Consider the following 18166-nt stretch of genomic DNA (forward strand, 5'->3'; position numbering starts at 1 on the left):
CTCCATCTGCCCAGGGCTGGCTAGGAGCTCAGCAGTGGAAGTCAGGACCAAGCAGGACTTTACCACTTCCTGGGTCCCTCAGAGGTGAGGAGTGAGGGGGCTAAGGAGAAGGTGGAAAGTCTCCAGATGACTACAAAAATCAGCACTTTATTAAACAGGATTCTCAGGGGGTGGGGGCTTCCAGAGGCATCACTGTGTTGCACTGTTGAGGCTGGGTGCATCAGCAGGGGATGTGGGGCCGAAAGAAACTATCCAGGACTTGCTGGCCTGCGCTGGGCTTTTTCCATCCGGACAGGGTGGACACCTGGGATCTTTTGGAACCCTGTGCAGAAGCCAAAGGAAGGAGGTACTGAGGCGGCAACAGAGAATCTTCTCCTTCCACCCCTCCCCCCACACCACTGATCTAGCTCAGATTCTAGCCTTACATTGTAAAGCTTCCATCCTGTTACCAGTATCTAACTCTTCGATCAACTCTCTAAAAGGCAGCCTGAGGACTTCCCTGGTGACGCAGTGATTAAGAATCTGCCTGCCAATGCCGGGGACATGGGTTCGAGCCCTGGTCCGGGAAGATCCCACATGCCGCAGAGCAACTAAGCCCGTGCGCCACAACTACTGAGCCTGCGCTCTAGAGCCCGCGAGCCACAACTACTGAAGCCCACGCACCTAAAGCCCTAGAGCCCGTGCTCTGAAACGAGAGAAGCCACAGTGATGAGAAGCCCGTGCGCGCGCACCGCAACAGAGAGTAGCCCCCACTCGCTGCAACTAGAGAAAACCCGAACACAGCAACGAAGACACAATGCAGCCAGAAATTAATTAATTAATTTAAAAAGGCAGCCTGAGGCAGTCTTCCTAAGATGCAAAGATGACTCCTCTCTCCACCTAAAATGCTTCAGTGGCCTGGCGTTCACGTTCCTGACTGGCCTGGGCAGGCCCTGCTCACCGCTCCAACTAAACCAAATGCTCACAGCTCCTTGAGCGCTGCAGACTGTACTGTACCCCACCTTTGCTCACACTACTCTTAGGCCTGGAAAGAACGTCTATACAGCTGATTCCCCTTCCAAACCTGGAGAAAACAATTCATTTCCAGGACCCAGGTTACCAGCCACTCCTTCCAAGCAGCCATTCCTGATTCTTGCCTCCTAGATAAAAATGATAGCTCCCCACTTCATATCCCACAAAATCTTGTACAAACATTTCACACACCTGTGACACTACTGTCTCCATCATTTGCTCTTGTCCCCTCTCTACGCTGGACCCAGATTGTAAAGTCTGGTCAAGAACTATTTCTCTCGCCCCAGTGAAGTCTGTCATGGAGACTGTTCACCCAAACGTGCATCATTTACCTCACTGAAAACCTGTGGATTTGGTCCTGGAGAGAGATGGCTGGGTGAGGGCCAAGACACTCACCTTGCAGGTCCCTGGCTGTTGGCCCTCGTATACACGGAACACCTAGACAAGAAGAGAGGAGGAAAGTGCAGGGCTGGCATCTGACCCCAAAGAGCCCTTAACTTCATACCCCAGCACCTTTGTTTAAGATATGCTTTTTTGTTTGCTTACATAGTAACAGGTTCACTTAGAACATGTAGGAAACACAAAAAGTACAACGAAGACAACAAAGGTAGTGCCTTTTTCATGGCGGTGGAGACAGCAGCGGTGTGAAACTCCTCCCGGGTCAGCCAGCGAGCTCCAGGTGGTACAATGGCCACTGGGGTCTGTTCTTCCAGGGCCAGACCGTATACTTGATATGTCAGCTTGATGTGAGAGAAGGTGTGGACCACCTGGGGGGAGCGTCAAGAGGCTGAAACAGACCTGTGGATGTGGCCACAGAAGCCATCATTCCTGGCCCCTCCTCTGCTCACTCACCTGTCCCAGGTGCCGAAGGCGGGTGGCCGGGACGGGCCCAACCCAACTCTGCAGTTCCCGCAGCAGGGCCTTGCGCTGGTGCTGCCCTGAGGGCTCTGCAGTCACAGACGGGAACTCCCACAGTCCTGCCAGCAGACCTGAGAGGGAGGGCAGCCAGGTATCCGTTAGGCCTTAGCTACTGATGCCTCTATTTCTTCCTTGTTGCTCATGCCACCTCCCTGCACTCCGAGGATCAAGGTACCTGAGTTGGGCCTCTGCACCAGCAGAATTCGGGCACCCCCAAGGGCCCTGGGCTGCTCCAGAACACAGGTGGCAGAGCACTCCTCCCTGGGGGGCCTGCGACTGACCTTTCTGGGAAAGTTGGCCACTCCCAGGGTCTGGTCCCAGGGCTCTGTGGGAGGCGCACACAGCTGGCACTGTCCAGTGTTGGGAGCTGGGAACAGAGATCCAAGAGCCCCACTCAGGCCAGGTGCGCTTAGGTGCCAAGCCCAGAGAGCAGGCCTTGGCCCAGCTCTGTAGAATCTTAGACTGTAGAATGAAATGGAATGAGGCGGCCACAGGCAGCTCCTCGACAGTACAGGGAAGGGCTAGGGCTGGCACTCACCACACTCCTCCACGTCACGACTGCCTGGCGGGCTCCGTGAGGCTGAGAGCTGCTCCCGCTCCACCTGAGAGTCAGAGACAGGGCAGGATGTCACGGGGCAGGGGTCACTCCCTAGGACCCCTGACTGCCCCTTCCCCAGATGGCTCACCCTCTGGCGTGCCCGGCACAGGCTCTGCACAGGGCACTGGCTGCAGAGCGGGCGCTGCGGGGTGCACACTGTGGCCCCCAGCTCCATGGCTGCTTGATTAAAGTCCCCTGGCCGGGCTGGCTCCACCAGCTGCTGGGCTAGGCTCCTACAAGAAGGGAACGTTGCTGTGAGCCAAAGATCCTTTGGAGACAACTCTCCCAATCTCCCCCATTACTCCAATATCCTACCAGAGCTGCTGGGAAACAAGGGTGCTGCTGGGATCAGCACCAATGGCTCGGACACGGCATAGCACCCGTACTACGTTCCCATCCACCACACCGGTTGCCTGGCACAGAGGAGTCCAGGAGTCAGCCTGGTCTGGGAGGAGGGAAGGCGGGCACACACAATATGGGGGTGGGCTATGGGCTCACCTGGCCAAAGGCAATGGAAGCAATGGCTCTGGCTGTGTACCGCCCCACACCAGGCAGGAGCCACTGCAGGGTCTCTGCTGTACGTGGCATGTGGCCCCCTAGCTCCTCTACCACCTGATTGGGATGCGAAGGCTTAAGGTTATAAGATACCTGAGGCCCTGGGGCTCCCACGCTCCCCGCCACCCTCTTACCTTCCGGGCTCCTTCCTGTAGCCGCCGGCCTCGAGAGTAATAGCCCAGGCCAGCCCAGAGCTGGTTTACCTCCTGTGGGTGGGGTCAGAGGTCAGAGGGATCAGAGGTCGGTCCTCAGTAGTCCCCATTCCCCGACCCTAGGGTGGCTCTCACCTCCAAGGAAGCACTGGCCAGGTCCTGCAGCGTTGGCCACTTCTACAGCCCGAAGGCAGGCAAAAAGAGATGAGGCCAAAGGTGAAGGAGGTGGAAGAAGCCTTCTTTATTCCCACCCCAAAGGAGTCATCTGGGGTCTGGACCATGACCCTCCCCTTCATTCCCTGAAGTCACCTGCATCCATCGGTTATAATAGTCGATCACCGTGGCAACCTGGGTCTGCTGCAGCATGACCTCTGAGACCCACACTGGGGAAGAGGGGTTGGTATGAGGACACGGCTAACCAGCCCTGCTCCTAGCCCACAGACCCAGACCTGAGAGCGTCCAGGCAAAGCAGCCCTGCTCTCAGGAGATGTACTCACCAGCGTATGCCCGCCTGTCCAGGTCCACCTCACCCTCCACCTGCCAATGAAATTCCAGATGGGCAGTTAGTGTGGAGGGGGCTGGGCACCAGCCTCCCCCACTCCACCGTCCCCATCCCTCAACCACCTACCCGCCTTCTCCAGGGTAGGTCCCGCTTCTCTCGGTCATACCAGCTCAGCAGGCTCTTCCGGAAGACTGTCACCTCAGCTGTGTCTCCGAATAGATGGTACGGGGAGACAGGGGCCTGCAATCTCACCTCCTCCTGCTGCCTGGCCAGGCCTGCTGGAGCCTCAGAAAACTCAGGGATCGTCCTTGCACAGGCTGTGCACCAGCAATCTGGGGCACTGTGGCCTGGTTTCAGTCTGTTCCACTTAAAGCTTCCCCCACCCCCAAGCCCTTGCTTAAGCTTGGGACCTGGAGTCTCTAGCCCTGGGTAGCCTTAGCCAAGTTTCTGGCCTTCATTTCCCAGGGTGATACCCCTGGCTCCTTTGTCTCTGGGTCATAATGAAAATCCATATTTCAGCCAAGCATAATATATACCTGTGCAGGGCCTTCCCATTTACAAAACACTGACAGGTTGATAAACTCATTTGATCCCATGAGAGTCAAGTGAGGAAGGAAATGCACAGACTACTACGCCATGTCACTGGTAAGAAAGCAGCTATTCAGAGCAATTATCCCAAAGCCACAGAGGAAAGTCAGAATTAGAACCTTAATTAGTTCCTTAATGCCTTGATACATACCACGCTCCCTTCCCAGCCTGAATCTGTCCCCTTTCATGGCCAATTAAACCAGCCCCTGAGTCTCTAAGACCAAGCTCCTCACCGTCAGGTGCAGACAGCTTGGCCTGGCTGCTGCTGAGGGCACGTTTCTCCCTTCCCTCCTGGCTGGATGCCTGCTTCCTGCAACGACTTCGACTTCCCACAGCTGCTCGTGGCTTCCTCATGATTGACTAGAACGGAAGCCCAGCCAAAGTAGTCAGTCGCCATGAGGCTAAATCTTAGGGCCCCACAGAAGGTAAAGCTACCTCCTTCCCCACACCATTCATATAAAGTGTCTAGCTTTTCTCCAAGCACTCCCCAGATGCTCATGGGTTTGCTCTTGGCTGCCTGTGGCACTGAGGTATGACCAGTAGGGCTGAGGTCCTGCAAGTGGCCTCAGAGGGACCAGCATTAGTGTAGTCTTGGAGACATAAACAAAATAAGAGGCCAGGGCTGGGCTGAGTCAAGGACCAAAGCCTCCTGTGCGGGAGCACCTGTGTATCCCTGGGAGTACAGGTGTAGGTAGGAGGTTTATCTGCTTAGAGATGTAGCACATTTACACTGAAACAGCATTTAGTAATCATCTAGTCCAAACCCTCATTCTATGGAAAGGATAAACCTCTATGATAATGATTTAAAACATAAAATGCAAAGGGGAAAAAAAAAAGGAGAAACCAAGGATCAGAGAGGGGAAAGATTTGCCTGAGAGAAGATGGCAAACTGTGCGGGGGGGGGGGGGGGGGGGGGCGGGGGAGGCAGGGCGGGCACGGAGATGAGCTATTTTTATTCCTAATCTCCTGATTTAGTAGATCATAGCCACCTATCCATTAGTAATGAATGAGAAAACACATCTGGTTGATCTTCACTCTTCCCTTATTGTTCTGGCTGCCTAACAGAACAGTGGCTAACAGTTAGTGAGTGTTATATGTCAGATCCTACGCTAAATGCTTTACCAGATTTCTCAATCTCCTGACAACTCCATGAGGATTGTTCTAGGATTACCTCCATTTCAGTTATAAGGAAACAGGCTTGTGATTAAGCAACTTTTCGATTCAAACTCCGAAGGTCTGCCTGCAGAGCTTGCACCTGGCTATACTGCAGTCCCTGCTGAGCCTCTGGTTCAAACTCTCTCCTCAAACTTTTTAATTCACACCTCATTTTCATCAAAAGAGATTGCTTCCTCCTTCCGAGAAAAGAATGAATGAATGTACAAACGTACCTCCATCTGCACTTTCCTTGTCCTTTATCCCATTATATGGAGGAATGTTCCCTCCCCCTCCTCCAATCCCTTCCACAAGACCCACCCCCTCCACTTCCTAGCCAATCTTTCTTAACCAAACTTGCTGACTTCCATCATTCATTCTACAATCCGTTCTCTAAAGACTAAAGCAATCTTTTAAGACATGATCATGTTACTTTTTTACTTAAAACCTTCAATGGTTTCCCATTAACTCATTAAACAAATATTTATGGAGCAGTTTTAGGTACTTGGAATACTTCAGTAAATAAAACATCAAAGGTTCCTGGAGCTTATATAATTATTTTTTTTAATGTCATTATTTGAAGTCTATAGATGGTTTATTTTATTTTTTGGCCACACTGTGTGGCATGCAGAATCTTAGTTCCCCGACCGGGGATTGAACCCGTGTCCCCTGCATTGGGAGCATGGAGTCTTAACCACTGGACCACCAGGGAAGTCCCAGAGCTTAGGGTCTAACGGGAAATAAATAATGCATACAATCAGTAAATTATATAGGATGTTAGGTGATAAATACTAACATAAAGAGGAAAAGTAGAGCAGTGAAGGGGATGAGTGGGTAGGGGTGTGGGAGTGTTGCAATTTTAAAGAAGGTAGTCAAGATGGGCCTTATTAAAGTGATATTTGGCCAATGACTTAAAGCAGTTGAAGGAGTTAGCCATGTGAATGGATACCTGTGGGAAAGGAATCCTAAGAAGCTAGTGCAAAGGCCCTAAGGAGGCTGCCTGGTGTTTGTAGAACAATGAGGAAGCCAGCATGGTTAGAATGGAATAAGGAAGGGGTGAGGAGTTGATGAGGTCAGAGAGGTAAAGAAAGTGGAGAGCCTAGGACTACAAAGTACCTTGTAGGCCACTGGAGAGGGCTTTGGCTGTCACACCCATTTCTCTTAGAAGCCAATCCTCTTAACATAAGCTTTGTAGGCTCCAACAAGCCCCATCCCCCTCGCTCACTACGGAACAGCTATGTTGTCCTGAAATAGTTGGTTCAAAACCCCCAAGTGTCTGTTCTCCTTGAGGCCTCACCCAGTCCATTTCCTCTGCTTGGAGAGCTCTTCTATGTTCTACCTAACAGTTACTCATTTTTCAGGTCTTGACTTAAATGTCCAAATCTGATCCCCCCCAGTCTTACCCTCTTGTGTTGCCCTCCATTGTTGCCCTTATACCAATTTTAATTCCATATTTATTTGTGATTCTTTGATCAGTGTCTGCTTCCCCCACTTAACTGTAAAACTCCATATAAGCTAGGACTGGGTATCTTTTGTTGGCTGTTGTGTCCCCAGAGCCGAGCACGGTGCCAGGCAAATTGTATATAATACTTGTTAACTAATTTGGGATGGGGTAGAGTAAAAGGAGGTTCCCCTTTTTCCAGAATGGGAAAAATCCAAACAATTCAGAATAATGAAAAGACTCGAGAGAAAGGTTGAAGATGGACTGGAAACAGCAAATAATCAAAGAGATAAAGGGTTGAGAGTCCTTGGTGGGAAGAAGAGCCCTTGGGAAAGGGCTAGTTTACGGTAGGGACAACACTCACGGTAGCAGGAATCATGTCCAAAACCCCTCAAGGTCAACTATATCTCCTAATTACTTACAATCTGTCCCTACCGGAGGCTTAATTCAAATCCCTATTATCACGCGAACGGATTGTTTCAAAAGTGTTCCTGCTAGCCGGTCGCTCTCAACCTCCGCAGCCTCATCTCCTGTCTCCGTCCCGGCTTCTTTCACTTCCTGGAACGCCGTGAGCTCTCCACCCTCCCTGGCAGCTTGCCCCTTCCCAAATATCCTTCCTTCCCCTACACTCCCCGGTCTTTGTATAACTCCTACGCGTGCTTTAAGCTTAGCTCAGGCAGCGCCACATCCTCCGGGGATCCCCACCCCGTGGCCGAATCGATGAAGACAGGGTAACGCGAAGGCCCACGTTCCAATTGCGTTGTACGCAGAGAAAAAATTACCTCCTGCGCGATCTCCAGCGCCCAGCTCCCAGACGAACTCCAGGGGGCGTGGCTCCATCCAATCCGGGCGGTGAATCGGCCCACACCAGCCAATAGGCTCCTAGCGCGCGCCAGGCTGACTCCACCGCGCCAGACCCGAGAGGTCTGAACGGAAGTCCGACCGGTCGGCGATTCCGGGGGCGAAGCTCCGCCCCGTCCCCGACTGCAGGAGCGGAGTGAGGAGACGAAGAGGAAGTCCCGCGTGCACACTGACTATACAAGCGAGGGACCTCGGTGTCATGGCCGCCGACGGTGACGATGGCGTAGCCTCAGCTCCAGCCGTCTCTGACGGTGAGTGGCTTCCCAGGGGCCGCTTTAAAAGCCTGTGCGCTCCGGTGGGGGGAGGGTCTCGGGCTCGTAGTTCTAAGAAACCGATCTCAAGTTTCAGAGGACTAGCGCCTTCTTTCTGAACGAGCCACGAGGAGACTACAAGTCCCGATGTGCACCGCAGTTCCGCCTGCAAAAGCCTAGTCTTGGGCGCAGGGCATGTGGGGGCATGTCGGGAGATGTAGTCTGGAGTTCTTGGCTCTGTTAAGTTAGGAGGTTGGGAGTTGTGGTCCACAGGAAGTGGGACGTGTTGGGGCGTTATTCATCAGGCTCTGGGGCATACTGGCTACTGCCGCCGCTTGTGGCCATGAACAGTAGTATAGAGCCTTTGGGATATTAAAGGGGCCGAAATCATCAAGCCTTGCAAACTATTTCCTGCAGGATGTGAGGAAAAGGAACCTCACAGATTATCTATCTAGTTCTACCTTCCTCTTTTACAGGTTTTGATGCTGAGGGGGAAGAAATTTTCCCAGAGTCTCACATAAGCCACTGGAAGACCCAGGCTTTCTCTCCCCAAATTCAGGACACTGTTCACTCCAAGGCCTGTGTATAGAGCATATGTGATATGTTTGAGGAGAAAGCTGCCATTTCTTGCCTTGAGGGAAACTGCCCCTGCCCCCAGCCATGGCCTAGCTTGGTATCTTTTCTCTTAGGCCCTTGCCTGAGCATTAACATCCATCACCCTCCTTATCCCCAGGTGGTGCCAGCCAAAGCACAAAATCTGGGGAGGAGCTAGTAGTCCAGGTTCCCGTGGTGGATGTGCAAAGTGACAACTTCAAGGAGATGTGGCCATCCCTCCTGCTGGCCATAAAGACGGCTAGCTTTGTGGCTGTGGACACGGTGAGAGTTGGGAGTTGGGAGAGCAGGTGGTTGTGAAAGGGCTGATACTGTGGACCTAACACAACTCTCCCTTTACTGCGCCATAGGAACTGAGTGGGCTTGGGGACAGGAAGAGTTTGCTGAACCAGTAAGTATAAGCCCTGATCTCTTTAGTCCTAGCCTTGGAAGGAGGGGCAGACCTCAACCCTGTAGTGGAGGTCACAGTCCTGGGTGGTTTGGGTCTTTCATGAAGCTAACTCCCAGCCACAGCCACCCCCAAACCCAACCCCAAGGTGCATCGAGGAACGTTACAAGGCCGTGTGTCATGCTGCCAGGACCCGTTCTATCCTCTCCCTGGGCCTCGCCTGCTTCAAGCAGCAGCCAGACAAGGTATGGGCTGATCTCACCTGCATCCCAGGTCTGTGGCTGGGGGGAGGAGGGTTGAGATCCTGGGGAACATCAGCTATGCGGTTTTTTTCTCCCAAGGCTGGATGTAGCAGAATCTCTTCCTCTCCCAGGGTGAACACTCATACCTGGCCCAGGTGTTCAATCTGACCCTGCTGTGCATGGAAGAGTATGTCATAGAACCAAAGTCTGTGCAGTTCCTGGTACAGCATGGCTTCAACTTCAACCAGCAGTACGCCCAGGGTATCCCCTACCACAAGGGCAATGACAAGGTAGGCCTCCAGCCTAGAGACTGCCCCTTCTGTGACTTCATTTCTTACTACTGTAGGCTGGGTGCATGGGGAGGATCTGCTTCTTAGGGAGTATGGGGAATCACTAGTGACAGAGCTGGGGAAATAACACTGTTACACTGGTGAATAGCATTGAATTAGGTGAAAGCAAGGGACAGCTTTCCAGGTGAGGGACCCTGGGATAAGTGTCCTGCAAGGCTCCCTAGGGGACTCTGTCCTTCCTGATGACCCCTTTCTTTCCACCCAGGGTGATGAGAGCCAGAGCCAATCAGTGAGGACACTATTCCTGGAGCTAATCCGGGCCCGCCGGCCCCTGGTACTACACAACGGTCTTATAGACTTGGTGTTCCTGTACCAGAACTTCTATGCACACCTGCCTGAGAGCTTGGGTACCTTTACTGCTGACCTATGTGAAATGTTCCCAGCTGGCATTTATGACACCAAATATGCTGCTGAGTTTCACGCCCGCTTCGTGGCCTCCTACCTAGAATATGCCTTCCGGAAATGGTGAGGAACTGGTTGAGAGAATGGGGTGGGGCCTGGTATAAGCCTGACTATTTCATTCACTTAAGATATTTAGTGAGCACCTATCATGTGCCAGGCACTGTTTTAGGTGCTGAGGGTTCAGCAGTGAACAAAACAGACAGAAACCCCTACTCTCATGGAGCTTATATGCTAGTGGACCAATACCCTCTTGCAATGTTACAGTGAGCGGGAAAATGGGAAGCAGCGGGCAGCTGGCAGCCCACACCTCACCCTGGAGTTCTGCAGCTATCCTTCTAGCATGAGGGCCCATATTGACTACCGCTGCTGCATGCCCCCTGCAACCTACCGTATTCATTCCACCAGCATCTGTGACAACTTCTCGGTGAGAGCACCTGCCCATTTCCTGGGGGAGGGACGTTTGATGCCTGGAACCCCTCTCTAAGCTTTTTTCCTACCTCTAGGCCTATGGCTGGTGCCCCCTGGGACCACAGTGTCCTCGGTCCCATGATATTGACCTTATCATTGACACTGATGAAGCTGTGGTGGAGGACAAGAGGCGACGGCGACGACGTAGAGAGAAACGGCGGAGGTCTTTGTTGGGCCTGCCTGAGAAACAGACTTCTGGGGAAACCGAGGATGGTCCTCCCACCAAGCAGGTCTGTAGGGTTGGCCTCAAGCCTGAGGAAATTGAGCAGGAGGTGGCTGAGGATGAGACTGGGAACCAACCTGGCTCTAAGCAAGGTCACAAAAATGACTTGGAGATGGAGCAGAGAGCAGCAAGGCCTGACACAGCTGACATGGCCAGCTCGGAAGCTCCAGAGAGTCAAGTCAATCCTAACCCAGTGCCTGGGGATGGATTGCATCGGGCTGGTTTTGATGCCTTTATGACAGGTTACGTGATGGCCTACGTGGGAGTGGGCCAAGGACCCCAGCCCTGTAACTCTGAACCATGGCTACCTGAATGCCACAACAAGGTATACCTGAGTGGCAAAGCTGTCCCCCTCACAGTGGCTAAGAGCCAGTTCTCCCGTTCTTCCAAAGCCCACAACCAGAAGATGAAGCTGGCTTGGGGCAGCAGCTGACCCAACTTCTACCCAGCACTCAGGGCCCAGGAAGAGAAGCTGAGGGTGGAACAGAGGGGTCTGGATCCCTCTAGCCTGTGAGTGTCCTACTCCCAACTACTAGGGGACGGGGACAGGGTCCTGGCAGAGATACTGCTGCATCACTCATGGACCTTTGCCTTTACTCCAGAGGATGAGGAACAAGGATACAAGTAAGAAGGCTGACCAGCACCTGTAACACAGACTTTATTCATTTTTAAATCTCAAAGTGTCCTGGGAAAGTTTCAAAAAAAATCAACAGAAACAAGATATGAAAATATTTGACCAGCTTCATCTTTGGTTATTTCTTATTGCGGCTCTATAAGGACAGACTCTTCCCATAGCTCCGGCTGTAGCAGAAAGGGAAGAAATCAGTCCACGTATAAACCATTTAACCAACTGGGTGTATCACGTGTTGACAAATACATAGAGCAGGCCCTAGGGCCTACAAAACCAGCCCTACTCCCAACACAAAGTTGAAAGTTTTATAGGGCAGAACATTAAGACTCCTTCATAAATATGAAAATAGATTAATCAACTGGAAAAGATCTTTGAATAGGTTAGCTGAGAGCCATGACCACCACTCTGCCTTGCCCTCCCCTTGCATAGAAAGTGTAGTGACGTGGTCTGACCATGCAGTAAGTGCAAACAGCAATTATTCAAGTGTCTTAAACATTCTGGCAAGAAGCACCCCAGTCTTCAGGTCTGAGAAATAGCCATGCCCTTTATGGTCTCCTGGTCAGCTCCAGGTTCCATCCATTTTAGCTTATATGCCCCAGGAAAGGAAAGGAGACAGACCTGGGATAGGAGAAGAACCTGGGGTAATAGCTGCCTGCCAGTGCACACTAGAACTAGGAGTCCTCTGGTCCTGTCTGGGGAAGTCTGGGTGGGGGCCAGAGCTCCTTGCTGGATTTCAGAGGCTTGGTATTAGCTGTTTGCCCTAACTAGGAAGGTGTCTCACTGCTGCCTCACCTCATACATAGCCATTGGGCACTGGGAACCCCGAAGTTGAGCCTGGCTTGGCTTAGCCTGCCTGCTCTGTGGGCCCCAGGGAAGAGGCAAGGCTCTGCAGCAAGGGGGCCCTGTGGCTTCAGCTGAAGGTCAATCCCCAAGGTGAGGTGGGGGTTAACGCCCCTTACCCATCCAGCTCTCCCTGGGTTTTCAGGCCTATGCCTGAGACAGAAAAGGGGACTGGAGCCAAGTCTCTTGGCCTTTCTTCTACCTCCATCTCCTCAGGGGCACCTGCAAGGCATGGACTGGCCCCCTGAGACCTGGGCCCAAAACCGTTTTCTTCCTGGGGACTGGAGCAGTCCATGGCTTCATGGGCTGGAGCAGCTGGTAGGGCAGATGCTCGGAATGGTGGGATCTCCCTTACTCTGTACTTGTGACTACTGAGGCGTGGTAGGGGCCCATCAGATAGTGATTCTTCTCGGCCCACAAACGGACAAGCCTCTTGATGCAAGAACTCTGGTGAACTAGGCAAAGAACGCCACCGGCGAACAGGTGGGGCGAGGGGCTCCTGCCAATCAGCCATGGGCATAGTTCCAGGCCCTGGTGCATCCAGGTCAAATACCAAGGAGATGACAGACTTGCTGGGCAGGTCAAAGAACTTGACCTTGCCACCTTTGAGGTCCTGGCGAGCACTGAAAGGGTTGATTTTGGGGGCTCGGGCAGCATCACCTCGTTGTGGCTGGTAGTAGGGATCCAAGACATTCACTGTACGTGGGGGCTTACTGGAGAAGATGTCTGACTGGCTTCGAGACAGCCAGATAGTACGTCTTGGGCGTGGGGACTTGGGAGGGATCTTGTCATCCAGTAAGCTCAGTCGCTTCACCCCAGGTCCTTTCTCCAAGAGTCCTGAAGAATAGTGAGTCAAGTCAGTGTTACTCTCACTAGTCATAAAAAATAGAAGCAGCACTTCATACCACAAAGTGTCACCACTCAGGAAAGCAAAGTACGTTCTGTTGTCCCCATTGCACCAATGAGAAAACAGACTCAGAAGGGAGGCAATATGCCAGACCACAGCTCCAGGACTTTTTCAGTCATCCCCTGCTCCTTTGCCTTTCTTCTGGACATGGGATCCTGTAATCACAGCCCTAGAGGGAAATCCCCCTCCCCCCACCATCCTAATATCCTCCCTTGGGGTCAGGTTGGACAGTCTGGTCTAATCTCTTACCTTTGGCTGTGGACTGCAGCTTCCTGTCCCTTTCCAGCTCTTCCTCCTCTAGGCGGCTCAGAATTTCCTCCAAGATCTTCCCAATCTCCACAAAGGATGGGCGCAGTTTGGGGTCCATCTGTAGTCATCCACACCAGCCATTAGCCCTGCCCTCCCATCTTCCATCCCAAGGATGGCATTTGAGTCTGTCTGGCATCTTTTAAGATTCAGATGTGCATCTAAGAGATCTTTTCTGAAGGCCCCAGACCACAAGAGTGAGTCCCAAAATTAAGGTCAGGGAAGATGCTATTGTCTAATACCCTCCCCTATCTCAGCAGCCTTTCTGTATATGTCTTATCCCCTTGTTTGGCAGAGAACCCTCCAAAAGGGTATGTTCACATTGGTTGATTCTATTCTTTGTTGAGTTCTGCAGCTAACATGTTTCTGGAAGCTACCTGGACAAGGCCCAGCTACCTCCTTAGTCATAACAGGTAGGTCCAACCCCAGAGCTATATAAAATAAAGGCTAACAAGAGCTTTTCTCATGGGTCTTGGACCAGCTGGACGCACAGTCCAACTAAAACCTGACCGGAGCTCCATCAATATCTAAGGCAAGGGGTGGTAGGTCTACACTACAAGCTGAGGACAGGATAATACAAAGCAATTTTCCTTTCCTTGGTCCAAGGCTCTGGACCAGAGTCTGGCAGGCCTAAAGGAAGGAATGTGGGCACTGTCACTCATCAGTGAAAAACAGGTCCCTGTGAGGCTAATTAGCAGCCTCTTTCTAAGGTCCTAACCAGGTGAACAGGGTTCAGCCAGCCCCAACCAAAGCCAGGAGGAAAAAGATACTCACATTACAACAGTTGAAGGTGAGCTGCAGAAAGTCTGGGGGACAGTCTCCCACCATGTGCTGGAAAGCATCATAGTCCAGCCCGAAATTCTGTGGACGGGTATGGTGGGGAAAGACCAGGGGACATTGGTAGCCAGGTCATTAATCCCTCCACCCATCCTGGCCTGCTCAGGAGAGTGGGAACTGCCCCAGAGAAGTAACCACAGACTAAGTTCCAGCAACTCCACCCAAGAAAAAAACAATTCCATGGCCTCAAAAGCAGCCCCATCCCAGGGGCACTGATCCCATCCTGGAGCTCACCTCTGTTCGGGGAAGATAGTCTGGATCAGCCTGTATGCGGGCGATGATCTCACAGAGGATGATACCATAAGAGAACACGTCCGCCTGGTGGGAAGTGAGATCTCAGTTTCCCTCTCAATGGGGTGAGAGGTGGGGTTTCTGTCCCCCATGTCCACTAGCCCAGGCCTGGGCCCTATTGTCCATATTTCATTCAATTCATTCACTAGGCAGCTGACAGGTACCAGCCCTGTTTCTGGCACGAAGGATGTAGATCCTCACCCCGTACATGAAGTGTGACTCAGGACACTTTCTGCTAAGAATGGATTCTACAGAGAACCAGACCTTGGGGTCCCCAGACTCACCTTTTCATTGTAGGGCTCATCTCGGAGAACCTCGGGTGCCATCCAGAAGGGTGAGCCCACCACAGCCAGCTTCTCACTCCCCATGCTGTGGGGTGAGATTACACGGAAAATGAGCTTGCCGCTGGCAGGTGCAATGAGATATCTGACCACTGGGAATTCCTCTCCCCCAAGGATGGGCACACACTAGAATTGACTGAATTTAGGGAGCTGAGGTTGGGCTGTGACCAAGTCCTGGCCGCTGAGAAGGAAGCTGGAGTCTTCCCTTTGCCTCAGTCCCTTCTGTGACCCCAGCACCCATTAAGGCTACCCACCTGACATCAGGGATCTTCTCAGCCAGGCCAAAGTCACCTACCACTGCAGAGTAACCATTCTCATCCCTCTTTATCAGGCAGTTCTAGGGTTCCCAAAAAAGAAGACAATGTGGCTCAGAAGTGGGACCAGCCAGCCATAGACTTTACCACCACCCCTCCCTGCCACAGGGCACCTTGTCCTCTGTTCCTTGGTGAAACCACACTCTTGGGCTGACCCCTGTGGTCAGACTTTGGGGCTCTGATAGCCATGTGAGATGAGTTAGGCCTGGATCTTTGGTGGCTGCCCTAGGATTATATCATGCTCCAAACAAATATTTACCTTACTTTCTATGTGCGAGGCATGGTTCTAAGTGTCAGAGATACCTCAATGAACAGAAACCCTTGTCCTCTTGGAGTTTACAATCTAGTGGAGGAAGACAGGCTATCATCAGGCCCCTGGCCTCCCTTCATCCTTCCCTCAGAACATAGAGACCCAAGCAAGGCCAGGTCTGATCTTGCCAAGTAATGTAAGCACAGGACAAGTGCCCAAGCCTACACCAACTTTCACTGCCCACAGGATCACAACCAACCTCTTCTCTGGCGTTAAAATTCCATGCCCTCTGGGACTTCCCTGGTGGCGCAGTGGTTAAGAATCTGCCTGCCAATGCAGGGGACATAGGTTCAATCCCTGGTCTGGGAAGATCCCAAATGCCGTGGAGCAACTAAACCTGTGAGCCACAACTACTGAGCCCACGTGATGCAACTACTGAAGCCCATGCACCTAGAGCCCGTGCTCCGCAACAAGAGAAGCCACCGCAATGAGAAGCCCGTGCACTGCAACGAAGAGTAGCCCCTGCTCGCCGCAACTAGAGAAAGCCCATGCAGAGCAACCAAGACCCAATGCAGCCAAAGAAAAAAATTCCATGATCTGGCTCTAACCAACCAGCTACCAACCTCCCCATGCCTTGGTGCCCCTATGTACACATCTTCATCCAAACTTGTAACAGACAAGCTTGATTTGGGAAGCCTGAACAGCCCCTTCAAACCTTTGTCTTTGCTTTTACTGTTCCCTTCCATTTGGAATGTTCTTCCAGTTCTTTTCACTTCAGAAAATTTTGTGTGTTTTAAGACAAGCTTACCTTTCCAGTCCTGACCTCTCCAGCTCTCACCATCTCTCTCATCTCAACTCATTTAACCCCTCTGTGTCACTCCCTCTTACAGCCTATCAGAGGCCATCAGCTCCTCAGGAGCAAGTTCAGGTTTGGGCCTTCCTTCCTCACAGTATTCAATTCATGAGAGAGGCTCAGGACAAGCTCATTGAACAAATGCTGCTGTCTCCAGAGAAAGGATGACCCAAGTGACTTGAAAATAAGCACAAAGCAGCAACAAACTCTCCCCAAATAGCTGCATTCAAAATGGCCCTACACCACTCTGGCTCAGGAGGCAACTCACTCTCCCCACCTTCCTCCAGAGGTAGCAGGGAGCAGGGATCCTTGGCTCCCAGGGACATTTCTGGGGCCAGCAAGGCCCTATATCACCAAACCAACCCTCCCCCTTCCTTGCCTTCGCGTCCAGTTGCCAAGGCATTGCCAAGTCACCTGCTTACTCCACATCAGGTACAAATTAGTCCCTTACTCTGGCTTTGATGTGATCACACTATTCTCTCTTTCCCTGAGTTGGAAGGGAAATGTGATTTCACGTAATGTGATTTCATTACATCCTCTCCTACCCTTGATTCCTGGCAGAAATAAGTGTCTCTGGCTTCTAAGCAGGACCGTCCTTGTGCTTGTCCTGGCTTTGGCCCTCCCATCAGTCCACTGGCTCAGCACTCCGCCACCCCCACCCCAGCTCCCTGACTTTACTGTCTGTGAGAAGACGGGCTCTAGGCCAGCTTGTCTATTAGACAGCCAAAGCCTAGGCTATTGGGCACTGGCTTGTGAGGCAGTGGCACCTCAGATCTATCACTTGTTTTTCTCCCCTCCTCCTCCTCTTTCACCAGCAACTCAGGTTCCTGTCTCCAAGGCTCAGTCTGAAGTCCGATTTACTATTTGCTTTATAGCCCTCAGAAACAACCCTGTTAAATTCAGCTTAGATTCAGCAAGTAAGGAACAGAACAGGACCACAGTATACTGCCTTTGTCAAAGCTGTTCAGTTTCTGCCCCATCTTCACATTCATGGAGACCTCTTGTTCACTCATTGTAAACCACCCATCCAGGAGGAACTGACTTCATAGTAGCTTCTCTGAGCAGCTAAGAAATGACTACAGCAGGGATGATCAGGGCCCTACAACATGGGGCAAGCCTGCCTAGCCCAGTCTGCCTCTGGTCTGGAGTGTGACCACTGCCTCTCTTAAAGCTTCTCCACAGCCAACAGCTGGGCATTAGAGCCAAAGACAGAGATGGGATACTGAAAACCAAAAGAGCAAACTTCAGGAGTTGGTATCTGAGGCGAGAAGGAAAATGGAGAGCAACTCTGACCAAGATTAGTTCCTATAGGGTTTTTCAATAAACTCCTGAGCCTGCCCTCAGTGGGGTCTAGGCTAGTGAAGTTTGGCTGGCAACACTTGCTGTTTTTAGTTCCTTATCTCCCATTCCTTCCTCACTGGCTTCTGCTGGAAGTATTCTCACTGAGGATCCCCATGAGTTCTGTGGCATTAAGCTCAGTAGACAAAATCAGTCCTTATGTTACTTGATCTTGCTGCTGTTGACATTGCTGATTATTTTCTTCAGCATTTTTACATATGATTCAGGAATCATATTAGTACTGGGCATGCAGAGACTAAGCCGTTGTGGTCCTGGAGCTCACAGACTAGCCATTAGAGGCTAGTTACAGGCTATTCTTGTTCCTTTTGATTCTTCTCTCCTGGCTTCTGTGACACTATGGATTTCCTTCTCCACCTTTACACACTCCAATGCAGGCCCTAACCCACGAGGATGATGGTCTCAGGGTTCTATCTTGGGCCTACAGCTTGTGCTCTATTGTGGAGGCTATTCCACATTTCTAATTACCACCTCTGTGCTGATGACTCCCAAATGTATATCCTCGGCACTGACCTTTATCCTCAAG

General features: G+C 51.8%; 3 protein-coding genes across 19 annotated transcripts in view; 1 reads left to right on the plus strand and 2 right to left on the minus strand.

The window, feature by feature from the left end:
- Nucleotides 1-127: 127 nt before the first annotated feature.
- MUTYH (mutY DNA glycosylase) lies at nt 128-7839 on the minus strand. 10 transcript variants are annotated; one of them, XM_032607490.1, is made up of 16 exons: nt 7700-7839; nt 4558-4684; nt 3863-4011; nt 3732-3771; nt 3544-3617; nt 3370-3411; nt 3217-3288; nt 3026-3139; nt 2843-2940; nt 2616-2760; nt 2468-2531; nt 2105-2296; nt 1864-2000; nt 1626-1778; nt 1408-1449; nt 128-322 (listed from the first exon to the last, which is right to left on the minus strand). In XM_032607490.1, exons 2-16 carry the CDS (start codon nt 4676-4678, stop codon nt 221-223), a joined length of 1545 nt encoding a protein of 514 aa, XP_032463381.1. In that variant the 5' UTR covers nt 4679-4684; nt 7700-7839; the 3' UTR covers nt 128-220. The 10 variants fall into 10 exon arrangements, 9 of the variants coding, with proteins under 9 accessions (XP_032463381.1, XP_032463370.1, XP_032463359.1 ...); XM_032607479.1 differs by having other exon boundaries at nt 3863-4014; nt 7700-7834; XM_032607468.1 differs by having other exon boundaries at nt 1558-1778; nt 7700-7831.
- Nucleotides 7840-7890: 51 nt separating this feature from the next.
- TOE1 (target of EGR1, exonuclease) lies at nt 7891-11445 on the plus strand. 5 transcript variants are annotated; one of them, XM_032607554.1, is made up of 9 exons: nt 7893-8029; nt 8506-8606; nt 8763-8905; nt 8992-9032; nt 9178-9274; nt 9403-9561; nt 9827-10086; nt 10288-10447; nt 10527-11445. In XM_032607554.1, exons 3-9 carry the CDS (start codon nt 8849-8851, stop codon nt 11145-11147), a joined length of 1395 nt encoding a protein of 464 aa, XP_032463445.1. In that variant the 5' UTR covers nt 7893-8029; nt 8506-8606; nt 8763-8848; the 3' UTR covers nt 11148-11445. The 5 variants fall into 5 exon arrangements, with proteins under 5 accessions (XP_032463451.1, XP_032463415.1, XP_032463445.1 ...); XM_032607560.1 differs by having other exon boundaries at nt 7891-8029; nt 8506-8905; nt 9220-9274; nt 10527-11420; XM_032607524.1 differs by lacking the exon at nt 8506-8606 and having other exon boundaries at nt 7892-8029.
- TESK2 (testis associated actin remodelling kinase 2) overlaps nt 11349-18166 on the minus strand; it is a 135602-nt gene continuing 128784 nt past the window's right edge. For all 4 annotated transcript variants that reach the window (XM_032607394.1, XM_032607405.1, XM_032607412.1 and 1 more), the window contains 6 exons: nt 15122-15204; nt 14811-14895; nt 14470-14553; nt 14173-14259; nt 13342-13459; nt 11349-13022 (listed from right to left, as the gene is read on the minus strand). In XM_032607394.1, coding sequence (XP_032463285.1) covers nt 12301-13022; nt 13342-13459; nt 14173-14259; nt 14470-14553; nt 14811-14895; nt 15122-15204 — 1179 coding nt within the window. In that variant the 3' untranslated portion in view covers nt 11349-12300. The remainder of the gene's footprint in view (nt 13023-13341; nt 13460-14172; nt 14260-14469; nt 14554-14810; nt 14896-15121; nt 15205-18166) is intronic.

This window comes from Phocoena sinus, chromosome 1 (assembly GCF_008692025.1).
Source record: "Phocoena sinus isolate mPhoSin1 chromosome 1, mPhoSin1.pri, whole genome shotgun sequence".
In the NCBI taxonomy this organism is placed as follows: Eukaryota; Metazoa; Chordata; class Mammalia; order Artiodactyla; family Phocoenidae; genus Phocoena; species Phocoena sinus.

Bases quoted from the DNA above. Each gene is read 5' to 3' on its own strand.
- MUTYH (XM_032607434.1), bottom strand. From the start codon at position 4,678: ATGAGGAAGCCACGAGCAGCTGTGGGAAGTCGAAGTCGTTGCAGGAAG. The intron at 3,412-3,543 runs GTGACTTCAGGG...TTCGGGCTGTAG, and splicing joins ATTATAACCGATGGATGCAG to AAGTGGCCAACGCTGCAGGA. The intron at 323-1,407 runs GTGAGTGTCTTG...GCTTCTGCACAG, and splicing joins AACAGCCAGGGACCTGCAAG to GGTTCCAAAAGATCCCAGGT.
- TOE1 (XM_032607524.1), top strand. From the start codon at position 7,978: ATGGCCGCCGACGGTGACGATGGCGTAGCCTCAGCTCCAGCCGTCTCT. The intron at 9,033-9,177 runs GTAAGTATAAGC...CCCAACCCCAAG, and splicing joins AGGAAGAGTTTGCTGAACCA to GTGCATCGAGGAACGTTACA. The intron at 9,562-9,826 runs GTAGGCCTCCAG...CTTTCCACCCAG, and splicing joins ACCACAAGGGCAATGACAAG to GGTGATGAGAGCCAGAGCCA.